At 36.6% G+C, this 15,453-nt stretch overlaps 1 protein-coding gene across 1 annotated transcript in view; it reads right to left on the bottom strand.

Annotated features, from left to right (window-relative positions):
- The window catches only part of LOC121429840 (elongation factor G, mitochondrial-like), a 30,966-nt gene that overhangs the window by 791 nt on the left and 14,722 nt on the right, over positions 1–15,453 (bottom strand). The window contains exons 8-19 of the mRNA XM_041627085.1: positions 14,243–14,319; positions 12,006–12,154; positions 11,492–11,567; positions 10,629–10,766; positions 8,924–9,025; positions 7,908–7,964; positions 7,223–7,312; positions 5,672–5,802; positions 4,576–4,645; positions 2,972–3,064; positions 1,429–1,573; positions 370–530 (exon numbers count right to left, since the gene is read on the bottom strand). Coding sequence (XP_041483019.1) covers positions 370–530; positions 1,429–1,573; positions 2,972–3,064; positions 4,576–4,645; positions 5,672–5,802; positions 7,223–7,312; positions 7,908–7,964; positions 8,924–9,025; positions 10,629–10,766; positions 11,492–11,567; positions 12,006–12,154; positions 14,243–14,319 — 1,289 coding nt within the window. The remainder of the gene's footprint in view (positions 1–369; positions 531–1,428; positions 1,574–2,971; positions 3,065–4,575; positions 4,646–5,671; positions 5,803–7,222; positions 7,313–7,907; positions 7,965–8,923; positions 9,026–10,628; positions 10,767–11,491; positions 11,568–12,005; positions 12,155–14,242; positions 14,320–15,453) is intronic.

The following is a 15,453-nucleotide window of genomic DNA, read 5'->3' as shown; positions in this document are numbered from 1 at the left end:
CAAGCATGTCCTCATTGACCTACGATCTTATTGACCTATGACCTTTCACTTACCTCAAAATAGAGATTAAAGTACCTTTCCCCACCGTCACTGCGAAGGATGACCCCGTTCTTGACCTATGACCTTTGACTTACCTCACAATAGAGAGTTAAGTACCCTTCCCCACCGTCACTGCCAAGGATGACCCCCCCCATTATGACCTATGACTTACCTCACAATAGAGAGTGAAGTACCCTTCCCCACTGTCACTGCCAAGGATGACCCCCCCCCCCCGCTTTATGACCTATGACTTACCTCACAATAGAGAGTGAAGTACCCTTCCCCACCATCACATCAGAGGATGACCCCCCTTATTGACCTATGACTTACCTCACAATAGAGAGTGAAGTACCCTTCCCCACCGTCACTGCCAAGGATGACCCCCGTCCTCTTGTTGATACCAGCGATGACAGCCCCTTGAAACTCATTGGGTGCGTTAACTTCCACATCCATGATTGGTTCAAGTATTTGGTTGTGTGATTTTTCCATTGCTGTAAGGGAAGGGAAGAGTACTTCATTGTAATATAAACAGTTTCAATTTATCTTCAAGTATTAATTAGAACATTTGTTGAACAGTAATAATTGGCAGATGTGGTAGGATATGAAAGTCATTGTAGCTCGTCCAATACTGTGTGCGCCTCACCAGCAACTGACTGGAATACTCCCCAGCAAGTGGAGGATGTGCACACATTGTGTGCGGGAATGACTGATTGAATCCGATGACCGAGGCAATAATATATCTGTAAAGCGCTTACACAAGTTGTTCCGATGTATTAATCGCTATAGAAAAATTGATTATTATTATTAAATAACAAATCCCACAAATTAAACAATAATATGATATCAAATCCATAAGCCAACTTATCTACTCTACATCAGAGAAGTTGAAATACAAATAACAAAATAACATATTCTGGAGTATTAATACCAGAACTGAAGTTTGAATTCCTTTTCTTCTGATGAAGTACAGTCTATCGATTGGTGTATTGTTGTACTATATTTAGCAGGTCTCGTGTAGAGTATGTACAGTGCCATTTTAAAAGATTCTACAAAGTGCAGCTGAAAAACCATGCTCCTCTCTTAGCGAAGCAGGATGCTCTGTACCCTTTGCTTGAAGAGGCTAACAGAGGTGACATTGGGTAGTTCATCTGGCTAGGAATTCCATAACCTGATGGAGTCTGGGAAGACTCCGTCCAACTGTTATTTACAGGTGTATATAAGTATACTATGACAAATAAAAACAACAATCATTATTACAAAACGTAAGATGAACTTGTGAATGTTACCAAAAGGGACATAAAAGTTTTCATGACTGCTCTCAAGAACAATTGCCAATGTTCATTATCACAGATAATCTAAATTGAACTACATAAAAACAAGTTTGAATACCTTGTTTGAGGGCTCCAATGGCAGCAAGCCTGAAAGCTAGCTCACTAGAATCGACCATGTGATGCTGTCCATCAAACAACCTTACACGGATGCCAGTTATCTTCTGACCAATGAGGGGGCCCTTCTCTGTTGCTTCAAGAAATCCCTGCAAAGGAGTAAAGATATATTATCTCAAATTCACAAGGGTGGTTTTGAAAACCACCGGTTGAACCCATGGTTTATGCAGATTTCCTGAATAAATTACACCTAAATACCGCTTGTAATAAAAATAAATGTCCATTGCTGATGTGTGCTTCTGTCAGTGTGCTAAATTGACCCATGTTCCAATGGTTGAGTATGCTATTAATTCATGAGTCCACTGTTTTGAGGATTGCACTCATTAATTCAAAAGAGTGGACTCAGGAATAAACGTAAATAAATATAGCGTGGATAACCAGAGCAATAGGAGTCAATTTGACACAAGCGCACATCTGCATTGGTAGTTTGTTTTTATAAGCTTTAAATCAAGCTTACATTATTCAGGAAATCTGCATAAACCGTGGGTTCAACTGATGGTTTTCCAAATCACCGGTGAATTTGGGCCATTAAGTTTCAGAACAAAAAATGCAGAATAGACGTTTCCTGGATTATAAAATGTATGTGGTGGGATGTAAGGGCCTTAGCAAGGCACAATTATGTGTTAATGATGGATATTACCAGAAAAAAACAAGCCCAAATAATGCAAAGGACAACACATCTTCAAGCGGAGGGAGAAAGCCAATTCTTTAGAGAAAGAAATATTTTCAGGTACATAGTGACCTTTGTGACCTAGGACCTTTGAGGAAATGTACCCGAAATTTAATCAGATCATCTTCAAGTAAATATGCGTACATGAGCCAAATTAGAAGTTGAAGTGAAATGAATTGATTTGAATTTATTTCTGTTAAAACAAATAATATTTATATATAAAATGATACATGTGAAATTGACAAATGAAAATGGGAGGTTGGCTCTACTCAGCAGCATCAATCCCTGTGCTGCTGGTCTACCGAGGGATCCTCAGATTCTTCTTCAGTAACCATAAGAACAAGATATTTCAATGTATAGGATGATCTCTGTGAACTTTGACCATGGTACCCCCAAAACTAATCAGATCACAGGGTTCCCAGCTTTTCAAGAAAACAAACTTTCCTGATGAAGTTTGAAAATTCCCAAATGATTATTTAAACCCATTCCCAGTTTCGGATGTTTTCTAAATTTTTGTGAATTACATTTATTTTCAGTATAAAAACAATAATGTAAAAGTAATTAGTACCACCATAACCCGTCATTCAATGGATGTTGTTTTGATATGCAACATTTGAGCCATTTTTCCCTGATTTGAGGCAATTTATCAAAAACAAATTCCCTGATTTTTTCTGGACTGGGAAAAAATAAAATAATTTTCCTTGCTATCCCTGATGGGCTGGGAACCCTGGATCATGTTCAACTCCCATATCCATGCTCGACAAAAGTTGAAGTTGAAACAAATTTGATGGATTTTCCAAAGTAAATATGTCCTCACCTTTTCAATAGCCGGTACAAACTGTTTAGGGATGTTGGTCCCGACAGTCTCATCAATGAACTCAAATTTGGTGTTCTGCTCAGGTGACAGGGGCTGTAATAGAAATAAAATCATAAAATCTCTATTACATTCAACAAGAAAATAATGAAATACAGCAAGCAGTGAAGAGAAAACATTGGAAATAACCTAAATATTTATCACATTCTTAACCAAATCTATCATTTGCATAACTCCTGACCAATCACACAACGGATCAGTGCCCACCTATTGTTCTCGCGCTTGTGCGTACGGTCTTGGAGATTAGTATAAATACAGTACGATATCGGACAATCCTTGTCACTTGATAAAGAGTTGCAGCGGCACTCGAAAGCTCGTGAACTTGTAAGCTAGTGAACACTTTTTGCGAGAGTGATCACGAATTTCCTAGAAAGCCAGTGAACACTTTTTGCGAGAGTGATCACGAATTTCCTTGTTGACCATAGTAGATTGCGAGACAAATGAATACCCTCTAGCGATTATTTCAATCCGCAATAATGAACCTATTTAGTATCAAATCTATCATATTCAGTGTAACTTTTTCAGTATCTGATTAAAAATCTACATTACAGACACATTTCTTTTTCCAGAATAACCAGGTGACTGCTTTATAAAGACTTATGATTATGGTATCAACCTACAATAGAAACCTTGAATTTGATTGGCTGCTGAGCCGTTACCATGGTAGAAACTATTCTGGAACAGTTACTACAATCATGTCTGTCATGAAACAGGGCGCAAAGAAAGGGGTGGTTTCATGAAACTTGTTATAAGAACAAATTTGCAATATCAGTTTATAGGCAATGAAATCACTTAGTTTGCATGACTGATAGTAAATTTGATAATAGAAATTGGTCGGTTGGTGTGATAATAAGCATCTATGTCAACAACATTTATCACAATAGGACCTTGCTTAAAGTGAGCATACATGTATCGGTAAATGTAAAATTTCTTGTTTGAATAGCGAACAGTATACAAATAGCGAATAGGCAAGAGTGCGATGGTGCAAGATTTCGCATGAGGTGAAAGAAAGCGTTTCTTTCTTTCACCGAATGCGAAATCTCGCACCATTGCACGAATAAGAATATTCGCTATTTGTGTTGTACAACGCCTCGGAATCTAGCGAAAATATGAAAAAAACAAGAGTTTTTCCCTGCAGTAATCTATGAAAAGGGAGCAAAAATATTGAAAGCGAAAAGCAAAATCCCACAAGCCGGGCCCACAAGCGCACATGATCTTGGACAGCATTTGCGCATTTAGCCAGCGGGCTGTACGCGCATTGTCACCTTATTCAATGAAATCGCATTGTGACGTCACCTCCTAAAGCCGTGCAATGGTACATTTTGGATGGTACGTCTTGTGTGCAACGGTACGAATGTGTGACATTGAGCCTCCCATTTGCTCGCGTACAACAAGCTAAGTAGGCGTTGTACAATAGCTTACATTCATGTTGACTTTTATATATTATAAATTTAACACAGAAAACATTAAATAAATGAACCACGATGATTGTTTTTTGCTTGTAACAAAATATTTACTACATCTGGATGAACTATGATATGACTTACTTCTATCGTTCCAATTACTTTCCCAAACTGGCCAGCTCCTCCAGACTGTTTCTTATGAAGATATTCAAAGCTGAAAATAGAATAAACGAAAACAACAGCTAACATTAATAATATTTCTAAGTGTCTTTTCTTGAAAAAATACAAAGTGTACATGTAATAACAATAATAATAGGGATTTATATAGCGCCATCTATCTAGAAATATTCTATTCCGAGGCACATTGTTATTATTATTACCCCGGCTTTAGCTTGAGCTGCCTCTCAGCGCTCATGCATTCAAGGAATTAATCCTGCTGGGTACCCATTCACCTCACCTGGGTCGAGTGCAGCACAGTGTGGATAAATTTCTTGCTGAAGGAAATTACGCCATGGCTGGGATTCGAACCCACGACCCTCTGTTTCAAAGTCAGAAGACTTATCCACTGGGCCACAACGCTCCACATGTATTACATAAAGAGGAAAAATTAGCTACAATGAAACAAAGCATAAACACTAACCATGTTCTTTATGAGTCTGGGAGATTGTTTTAAGTTCTTGGAGCAGTGGCTAAGAACGCTCACTTGCCAGCACTGGTCCGACATCTTGGGATATGAATTACTTTATTAACATTAGATCTAAGATTATTACTAGTCTGCTTTTCATGAATGAGATCACATAGGTATGAGGGTGATGAAAGACCATTAAAGGATTTAAAAAAACTGCAGTAGTCTTCAACATCTGAGAGTGGTTCTGACTCTCGCCTTTCAAACAGAGGGTCGGGGGTTCAAATCCTAGCCATGGCATCCACACTGTGCGGCACTTGACCCAGGTGAGGTGAATGGGTACCCGGCATAATTATTTCCTTCAAATGCACTGAGCGCCAGTGATGGTAGCTCGAGCTAAAACCGGGGTAATATTAGCAGCGCTTTGTATCCTAAGGCAAAAAGTGCTTTATAAATCTAGCTATTATTATCATTATTATTATCTGCAGTCTCACCTGCATTGCACAGTTCAATATAGCAGCAAAGCTTACTTTCATAACAACTTACAGATGAATATTTTTTGTGCACAAAAAAGGAAAGATAATGAATCTAAATATTACTGTAACTGTTACTTACTCGACCTCACCAGTGATGGTTTCTCTGAAGGCTACCTTAGGTTTACCAGTGATGACCGGACAATTATATTCATTCCTCATTCTCTGTGCATAGATCTCTAAATGAAGCTCACCCATTCCAGATACTATAGTCTACAAAGAAAGAAGATAGGACTTATTAATCCTAAATTACAATTCACAATAATTTCTAATAATTTTGTTTTTTGGGGGTGGTGGGGAGAGGTGGAATATACACCTGTAGCCTAATTAAATGGCTGAAATAAGTTTTAAGAATATAGTTTATTACTATCATTATCATCATTATTATTATTTCTTTGATGAAGCCTGTGTCTGAAAGGCAAAAATTGAACCAAATCACTGTGACCCAAAGGGTTTTTTTGACAAAAAAAGAGAGTATTTTTAAAAATTTGTCTCAACGTAACAATCGCCAGCCTGTTGTAGTGAGATCGGTGAAAAAACATGTGAAATGACTCTACTTGAAAACTTGATAATTCACCATTTCAAACATATGCTCGTAGGCAAGAATTTACTTGTTCTTTTCATGCAACATGTTACTGGCCCGACAGTGATTTTTACCAGTCTGGGACCGTCGGACTGGCACTAGGGTAGCGATGTGTCTAATACATACACCATAATCAGAAATTTAAAAAAAAAAGTAAAAAATAATACAAAAAAAAATTGGTGTGTTCAAAGCAAAAAAGAGGAACGAATACTCTAAAATGGGAACGGTTGGCATGTCTTTTTATCCGACAGGTCTTATTTAGCCAACAGTTGCCATAGGAACTGTGCTTCTCAGCCAATCAAAATCAAGGAAAGTTGTCAGATCCGAAAACTTGTCGGACAATACTGATGAAACGCTCCCCTGATAAAACATCCATGTTCCTTTGGAAGTACAAAGATGTTAAATGGTAAGTGATATGCACTATACAAGAACAAGAGTATTATCATGATTATCACTGGGGGAGTGCAGGTGGACTACTACACCAGGGTTCCCCTCCCCCTACTCTTTTACAAATAGTGCAGTGGATTTTTGATGTGTAAAGGTGATGATTTCCATTATAACAGCCTATCCAAGGGGCGGAGTTTCTTCCAACACAACATGCAACAGCACACGTCCATGAAACACGGCAGGGGCATGATAACACACAAAACAGGCTTCAGTCGTCCACCCAGGGTGGTATCAAACCCAAGATCTCAGGGTGGACAGGCAAATGCTTTACCGAACAAAGCCAACTCGCTCCAGCACCTCCTCAGGTTTAGCAATGGTATAAATCCCTACCTCCTCTAGAAGTGCTTGATAAAATCTGACAGACTGGTCACTCTCACTTTTTCCAAAGAATAGCATGCACTAACACAAGGCTACTGCTATAAACAGTACCCGATACAACACAGACTTAATTTAGACAATGAAAGTCATCTTAGTAGCTGATATCTGAATAAAAGATTTCTTGTCCACTACAGTGCATACAATTTTATATTAAAAATGCTATGCTTCATGTCTAAAACAGTGTTCTGCACAGTGAATCAGTCCACTAATATAAATGATATTCACCTCTTTGCTTTCATCATCAAAGTATACAGTGAAAGTAGGGTCTTCTCTTGTAAATCTGTTGATGGCTTTAGAGAAGTTATCCAGATCAGTCTGTACGCAAGATAGATAGAATGGCATATTAGGGGTTGAAGTAAAAACAAAGAGAATTTCAGGCAATATTAAGACACCTTATTTGCTCTCCTTCTATTTAATCATGAAACAAGACACACAAATTTGAGTACTGAGTCAGATTCACAAATGTAATTAATTGTTGCTTATAGTTATTTATTTGTATTACCAGAAGTAATTATTTCATACTTCTATAACTTAAAATATTTCTTTGTATTTCCAGTAGTAATTACATTGTACTTCTGTCATTTTTTTTTCTTTGTATTACTGGTAGTAATCACATGTATTTTGCACTTGTGCATCTTAGAGTATTTCTTTGTGTAAATGGTTGTGATCATTTGGCAATTGTGTACGTTTAAGTATTATCTCATCAACTTTCAATATGCATTGAAATAAAAATAAAAAAAGTTTTATTCAGCTTTTGGCTGCCACACATAAAAGCAACCTGCTGTTTTGTATTTCTCTTCCTTTTTGAAAACAGCGACAAAATTGAGTTTTGTCTAGTTTGCGCAGCCTTGCTCATAATGATAAATTTCTCTCAATAAACCATTAAAATCATTTAAATCGAGAAGGTTACCTTCTTTTCTGGCTTGATAGCAAGTGAGATGACTGGATCAGGGACATGCATGGGTTCCTGGAATAAATGAAATACAAACAAACATTTCAAGATCAAATAAAAAAACAAAACCATTTGGGCGATTGAAAAAAGTTAACCTTTAAGTAACTCCGACCCCCAATTTTTCAAAATTTTTACTTCATTTCATTATTGTCTTGAACATATTCATTTGAGGGTGTCACAACATTTGCTCCTGCGACAACTGGTCCAGGCTTGATTTCTTTCTAAGATTTAGGGTTACGATAAGAGTTGCAATAGGGTTTTAAGTTAGGTTTAGGGTAGGGTATAGTGTTAAACCCAGGGTTGATGTTGGCTATTCCATAAGTGTCTTGAATTCAGAGCGGAGCAAAATGCAACAGCACCACTACCCCTTGAAACAAGTATAAGCAACATTATAAAAGTAAACTGAATTGAATTTATTGAAACATCATTCGCATCTGCCAATATTCTTTTCAAAACAAAAATAAAATGCAATACAAAACATACAAAGCGTACATACAATTTGAGGAACATTTGAGGAAAAGCTAAATAAAGCAAGGTATAACAAATTATTGAATAAAATAAGAGTGACATATTTACTGTTATTATGTCTATTAAAAATCTCTTCAACTAACTCCAACTTGCAACTGTGATCCAACATAGAGGGGGCACTTCATGAAAATTTTGATCTGTGAAGGAGGTGCAGTGGCCTAGTGGTCTAAGGCGCCTGGCTATACGTGAAAAGTCTGGGTTCGATCCCCGTTCCACGGCACCTGTGCCCGTGAGCAAGGCATTTAATCTGCAATGCTATTTCATCATGCTTTCAAATAAATGGAAATGCTATATGCATTATTGGTAACTAGGTGTGCACTTGTTTTAAAAAAAAAAGTGAATTTCACTGAAAACTAAAAGGCTAGGAAAATCTTCAGTGGCTGTGCGCAACTTGGTAAAACTTTTCATGAAATGCTTCTCCAGTCTTGAGTGTGTTTTAAACTCACCATAGATATCTTTGTCTTAGGTTCGGTAGTGAAAGTGTCTCCGCTTGCACATTCGATACCAAATAAAGCGCAGATGTCTCCAGCATACACCTCGCTAACATCCTATAAAGAAGGTCAACATAAGGTCAATATAAAGTCAAATACATATCAAAGGTCAATAATAAGGATAAATGATTTTGCTTGAACACTCAATACCAAATAAAGCACAGATGTCTCCAGCATACACCTCGCTAACATCCTACAAGGAAGGTCAATATAAGGTCAATGGAAAGTCAAATACATATCAAATGTCAAAGGTCAATTATAAAGATAAATGATTTTGCTTGAACACTCAATACCAAATAAAGCACAGATGTCTCCAGCATACACCTTGCTAATGTCCTACAAGGAAGGTCAATGAAAAGTCAAATACATATCAAAGGTCAAAGGTCAGTACTAAAGATAAATGATTTTGCTAGAACACTCAATACCAAATAAGGCACAGATGTCTCTAGCATACACCTCGCTAACGTCCTACAATGAAGGTCAACATAAGGTCAATAAGGTCAAATACATACTTAAAGTCAACAATATACATATCAAAGGTCAAAGGTCAATAATAAAGATAAATGATTTTGCTAGAACACTCAATACCAAATAAGGCACAGATGTCTTTAGCATACACCTCGCTAACATCCTATAAAGAAGGTCAACATACATGTAAGGTTAATAAAGTCAAATACATACTAAAAGTCAACAATATACATATCAAAGGTCAAAGGTCAATAATAAAGATAAATGATTTTGCTAGAACACTCAATACCAAATAAGGCACAGATGTCTTTAGCATACACCTCGCTAACGTCCTACAATGAAGGTCAACATAAGGTCAATAAGGTCAAATACATACTTAAAGTCAACAATATACATATCAAAGGTCAAAGGTCAATAATAAAGATAAATGATTTTGCTAGAACACTAAATAGCAAATAAGGCACAGATGTCTTTAGCATACACCTCACTTAGGTCCTACATATAGATGAAATTTGTAAAAGAAATTAGGGCACAACTATCAAGATTGCAATATTATGTGTGTGATAGAAATGACATTAAATTGGTTTAGGGACCATAGGAATGCTTGACTAAAGGCGTATTGAAAGAAAATATTTGCAGTCAATTGCTGCAATTTTATAATTGATACATCAATTTTTGCTATAGCAAATCAATTTACAGATCAAATTAGCAATCAATTGCATATCTGCAAATAATTGCAAGACATATGATTGATATAGGGAACAAAAGTAGACTTGCAATTGATCATGAGTTTCATGCAACACCCCACTATGCAAAAATTTGACTAATGAAGATTTATTGCACATATTCAGGGCCCCGTCTTACAGGGAGTCGCGATTGATACGATCAATCGCAACTATGGAAAGCCAGCGAAGTCAATATATAAAAGGCATGTTTGTTCAAAAAGTTTTTAGATATGAATGTATATCCATAAATTCATTGATTCTTAAAACTTTGGTGTGTTCTTCTTTGTTTACAAAGGACATTTTGCAAATTTCCTGTAGAAAAAACTGTGGATGGATTTCCATAAGGTGGCGTTTGATTTGATCATTGTATCTCTTTGTAAGACAGGGTCCAGGTCTAAAATGATTATCAAATTAGGTGAAATTTGACTTATAAAAGGTGGACTGCCGCAGTGTATGCGACAACATACCTCCATTGTATCAGCATGCATCCGTACAAGACGAGAGACCTTCACTTTCTTAGTCGTCCTAGTGTTGTAGATATACTGTCCTTTCTGTAAACAACCTTGGTACACCCTCATGTAAGTCAACTGGCCAAATCTTCCTGCCTACAAGAACAACAAGATAAGTACGGAGTATAAGTATGTGTGGGGCGTTGTGGCCCAGTGGATTAGTCTCCGGACTTTGAAACAGAGGGTCGTGGGTTCGAATCCCAGCCATGGCGTAATTTCCTTTTGCAAGAAATTTATCCACATTGTGCTGCACTAGACCAAGGGGGCCGTTTCATAAAGCTGTTCATAATTCAAGAGCGACTGGTGAACCTTTCTTATGCGCTAAACCATCGCAAATAGTGTGTACCATTTACCAAAAGAAAGGATCACCAGTCGTTCATAAAGTCGCTCTTCTCTTACGAAGAGCTTTGTGAAACACCCACCAGGTGAGGTGAATGGGTACCCGGTAGGATTTATTCCTTGGAACGCTTTAGCGCCTATTAATATGGTGGCTTAGCTACAGCCGGGGTAATAATATGATACCAAGTATCAAAGCACAGTTGAGTATATGCACTTAGTAACTTCGCTATATAAATAGATATATCATTATTGTCATTAATTATTATTATTATTATTATAAGTATGATACTATATGATATTTAATGCAACATATTCACTATGTAGAGTGCTCAAGGCGCAATGAGAAAAAGAAGTGCATATCTGTTTAGAGCCATTAATAAAGACAAGTCTCTAGGCTCATGAAAATCATTGAGAATAGGAAGCATTAAATGGAAGGGTCTTCATGCCCTCTGTGATGGGCAATATTTTTGTTATATACTCACCTCTAGTTTGAAAGCCAAGGAAACAAACTTATCAGAGTTATCTCTGATTGGACTCATCTTTACTTTCTCATCTTGGCTGAAAGTTGGAGAGAAAAGAAATCATTAGAATAACAATCATGCTATAAATGTGTTTTGCTCAATTAGAGTACTAAAAACTTGCAACATGCAATATCAAATGCAATATTCATACACAGACAAACAATGCAATATTGCATTATAAGGCATACAGGGCTGTGCCGCTGGAATGGGTCACTTTTTTGGAAGATATCCCTAAACATGGGGTATGGTTTTTGCTGGAAATCCCTAAAAATGGCCCCAATGTTTAGATACTGGCCTTTAAACATGGGTCCATATTCTCCTCCAATGTCTTAGGTGCAAAAAAAATGACCTCACATTTTCGGTGATATTTTTTCTTCTTTTGCTTGTCGAATTGTCCAAACCAAATTTAAGTACCCCCCCTCCGGCACATATAGCGCTGCTATTGGCTTTAAGACTAGGTAAATATGAAACTTACTCATTGAAAGCATAGTTGTTTACTTCCGTTGGATTAGGTAGGTAGTCTATGATCGCATCCAGAAGAGGTTGTACACCTTTGTTCTTGAGCGCAGTTCCCATCATGACCGGAGTGAACGTCCTCTTCAGCACGCACCTCCTTACAGCATCCTGAATCAATTGTTTGTTTTTATTTCCATTATTAAAAAATACATAATATATACATGTAAAGAGACACAAAGGCACAAATTCAGAAAGGTGGTTTCGAAAACCTATGGTTGAGTCCATGATTTATGCAGATTTCCTGTATAAATACGCTTATTTTACCGCGTATATTAAAAAATTCCACTGTTGATGCACGCTTTTGTCACAGTGCGCCAAATTGGCGCCTGTTGCCATGGTTATCCACGCTATTTTATTCATAAGTCCACTGTTTTGAATTAATGAGTCCACTCTTCAAACAGTGGTCTCATGAATAAAATAGCCTATTTTACCATGGAAACAGGCGTCAATTTGGCGCAATGTGACAAAATCGTGCATCAGCATTGGACGTTTCTTACAAACGTGCCCGATACGCGATAAATTAAGCGTAATTTATACAGGAAATCTGCATAAACCATGGATTCAACCGTGGGTTTTCAAAACCACCTTTGTGAATTCAGGCCAAAGAGTAACATATACATACATAATGAAATAAATTCTAAACATTGATTTAAAAAATAAAGAAAAAAAATAATGCTTTAAAGATGCTAAGGAAGTTAAGATAAAAGACCAAAAGACGGTTGGATAACCCATATTCAGCTGCACCAATTATATGTGCAGTTGGTCTTCCATGGGGTTCAAATAAAAAAGAGAGAGTGAAAGTCATAGGGAGAGGCACATGAAAACAGAAAAGAAAAGAAAATAAGGAGAGGAAGAAAGAAAGAAAGTAAAAAGCAGAAAAGAAAGAAAGAAAGGAAGAAAGAAAGAACAAACACATAAAAAAACACTATCAGTGTTATTATTAACATTTTCATCAGCTTAAAGGTCAAGTCCACCTCAGAAAAATGTTGATTTGAATCAATAGAGAAAAATCAGACAAGCACAATGCTGAAAATTTCATCAAAATCGGATGTAAAATAAGAAAGTTATGACATTTCAAAGTTTCGCATATTTTCAACAAAATAGTTATATGAACGAGCCAGTTACATCCAAATGAGAGAGTCGATGACGTCACTCACTCACTATTTCTTTTGTTTTTTATTGTTTGAATTATACAATATTTCAATTTTTATGAATTTGACAATTAGGACCTCCTTGTCTGAAGCACAAAATGTTAAAATAATGGAATTCCACGTGTTTAGGGAGGAATGAAACTTCATTTACATGACAATGATGAGAAAATCAAAATATTTCATATTTCATATAATAAAATACAAAAGAAATAGTGAGTGAGTGATGTCATCAACTCTCTCATTTGGATGTAACTGGCTCGTTCATATAACTATTTTGTTGAAAATAAGCGAAACTTTAAAATGCCATAACTTTCTTATTTTACATCTGATTTTGATGAAATTTTCAGTGTTGTGCTTGTTGAATTTTTCTCTTTTTATTCAAATCAAGTTCTTGTTGGGGTGGACTTGTCCTTTAAGATTCCACATTTTTCCAGTAATACAAGAAAACTGAAAAATTTCACAGAATTCCGGATGGAAGAATTTCAAGGGCACTGACATTAGACAAATATGTCAGTATCAAATTCCTTTGAGGGGGACTGTAAAAAATACTCATCAAAAAATAGGTTATAATCCCAATTTGGGGGGGGGATTGTGTAAACAAAAATATTTTTAGAATATGACCCTGTTCATTTCAAAAAGTTATCAGGTCAACATCCTATTACCTTGATAAGAATAGACCTGATAATTTACAAAATTTTAAGCATTGAACATTTTTCACATAATTCAACACAAGCAGGAGAATTCATTTCACAAGTTGGAAAAGTAAAGAATGAAATTTCAGTTATGAAATTTAATAAAATTCTTATGTGACATACATAAGACATTGAAAGATTGAATTGCAAGTCTATTTTTCGGTCCCTAGATCACTTATAAATTCTAAAATTGATGGTGAATTTGTGATTGATTGCTTATCTACTTCTGTAAACAAGGAAAGTAATCTGATGTGCTACAGTTAAAATTGATCTATAAATTGTGAAATTGGAACAGAAAATTGATTGCAAATATTTTCTTGCTCCCGAAATTTGACAGAAAATTGGGTCAATACCTTGATTTCCTGTTCACTAGGTTCCTTCTCTTCAAGAAACATCTCTCCAAGCTCATCATCTACGTTTGACAGTGATTCTATGAAGCACAAAAGAGATCAATAATAATAGAAATAAATCATTATAGTACAGTTCTTAATAGCCGCATAACACCAACAGGTCTCTATGCATGAGGAAAGTAGGAAATATGGAGAAAATTGTAGTTATAAAATCAAACATCAAATATCAAAGAATATAAAAACACAATTGTACTTTGAATTGCTCAAGCTGGGTAATAAAAGTATTGCCTCGACTATCTGTCTTGAACTAGGATTGCACCATATGGGACGAGACCAACGAATGGCCACAGCTTGAGTCTTTACTCAAAATGCAGAAGTTTGATCACATGATGACCAGGGGGCCATTTCATAAAGCTGTTCGTAAGTCAAGAGTGACTTTAAGAACGACTGGTGATCCTAATTCTTCCACGCTAAACCATCGCCAATGAATCTACCATTCACCACAAGAAATGATTACCAGTCGTTCTTGAAGTCGCTCTTAATTTATAAACAGCTTTATGAAACACCTACCAGGGGGCCATTTCATACAAAGTTAAAACTATTGTAACTTCGCCATTATGGCAACTACCATGGCAACCTTGATTTTGATTGGCTGCTGATTGCTGTTGCCATTGTAGTTGCCATTATGACAAAGTTACAACAGTTGTAAACATTGGCGGCGGAAGCCAAAAATTTTAGGAGGGGACAACCCAAGAAAAAAATTTTACAACCAAAAAAAAAAAAAAAGGTTCTCAACCTAAAAATGTTAGGGGGGACGCGTAGGAAAATAAATTGACAAGCAAAAAAAAAAAAAAAAAAGGTCATCAACTACAAATTTAGGGGGGGGGGACCCCCTCCTCAAAGTTAGGGGGGGACACGTCCCCCCCGCCTCCGCCGCCTATGGTTGTAAATCATTATGAAACGGGCCCTAAAACTACACACAATTTTGCCCATTGTCTTCACTGCAACACTAACACAAATGCATGGATGTTTACATAAAAACTGTACTTTCGTCCAAAAAAAACAAAACTTTTTCCATTTTCTGAAGCCTATGGCCCATATTCTGAAGTCAGGTTTACCTTAGGCCATGGTCTAACTCTGTGCTAAAATTATGGGAAGCCAAATGTGACAAATGATTTGAGAGCCAACTGAGGTGAAATATTATATCTCTACTG

Source organism: Lytechinus variegatus, chromosome 16 (genome assembly GCF_018143015.1).
Source record: "Lytechinus variegatus isolate NC3 chromosome 16, Lvar_3.0, whole genome shotgun sequence".
Classification (NCBI taxonomy): Eukaryota; Metazoa; Echinodermata; class Echinoidea; order Temnopleuroida; family Toxopneustidae; genus Lytechinus; species Lytechinus variegatus.
Note: the sequence above shows the minus strand (reverse complement) of the source record. Positions and strands in the feature narration are given on the sequence as shown.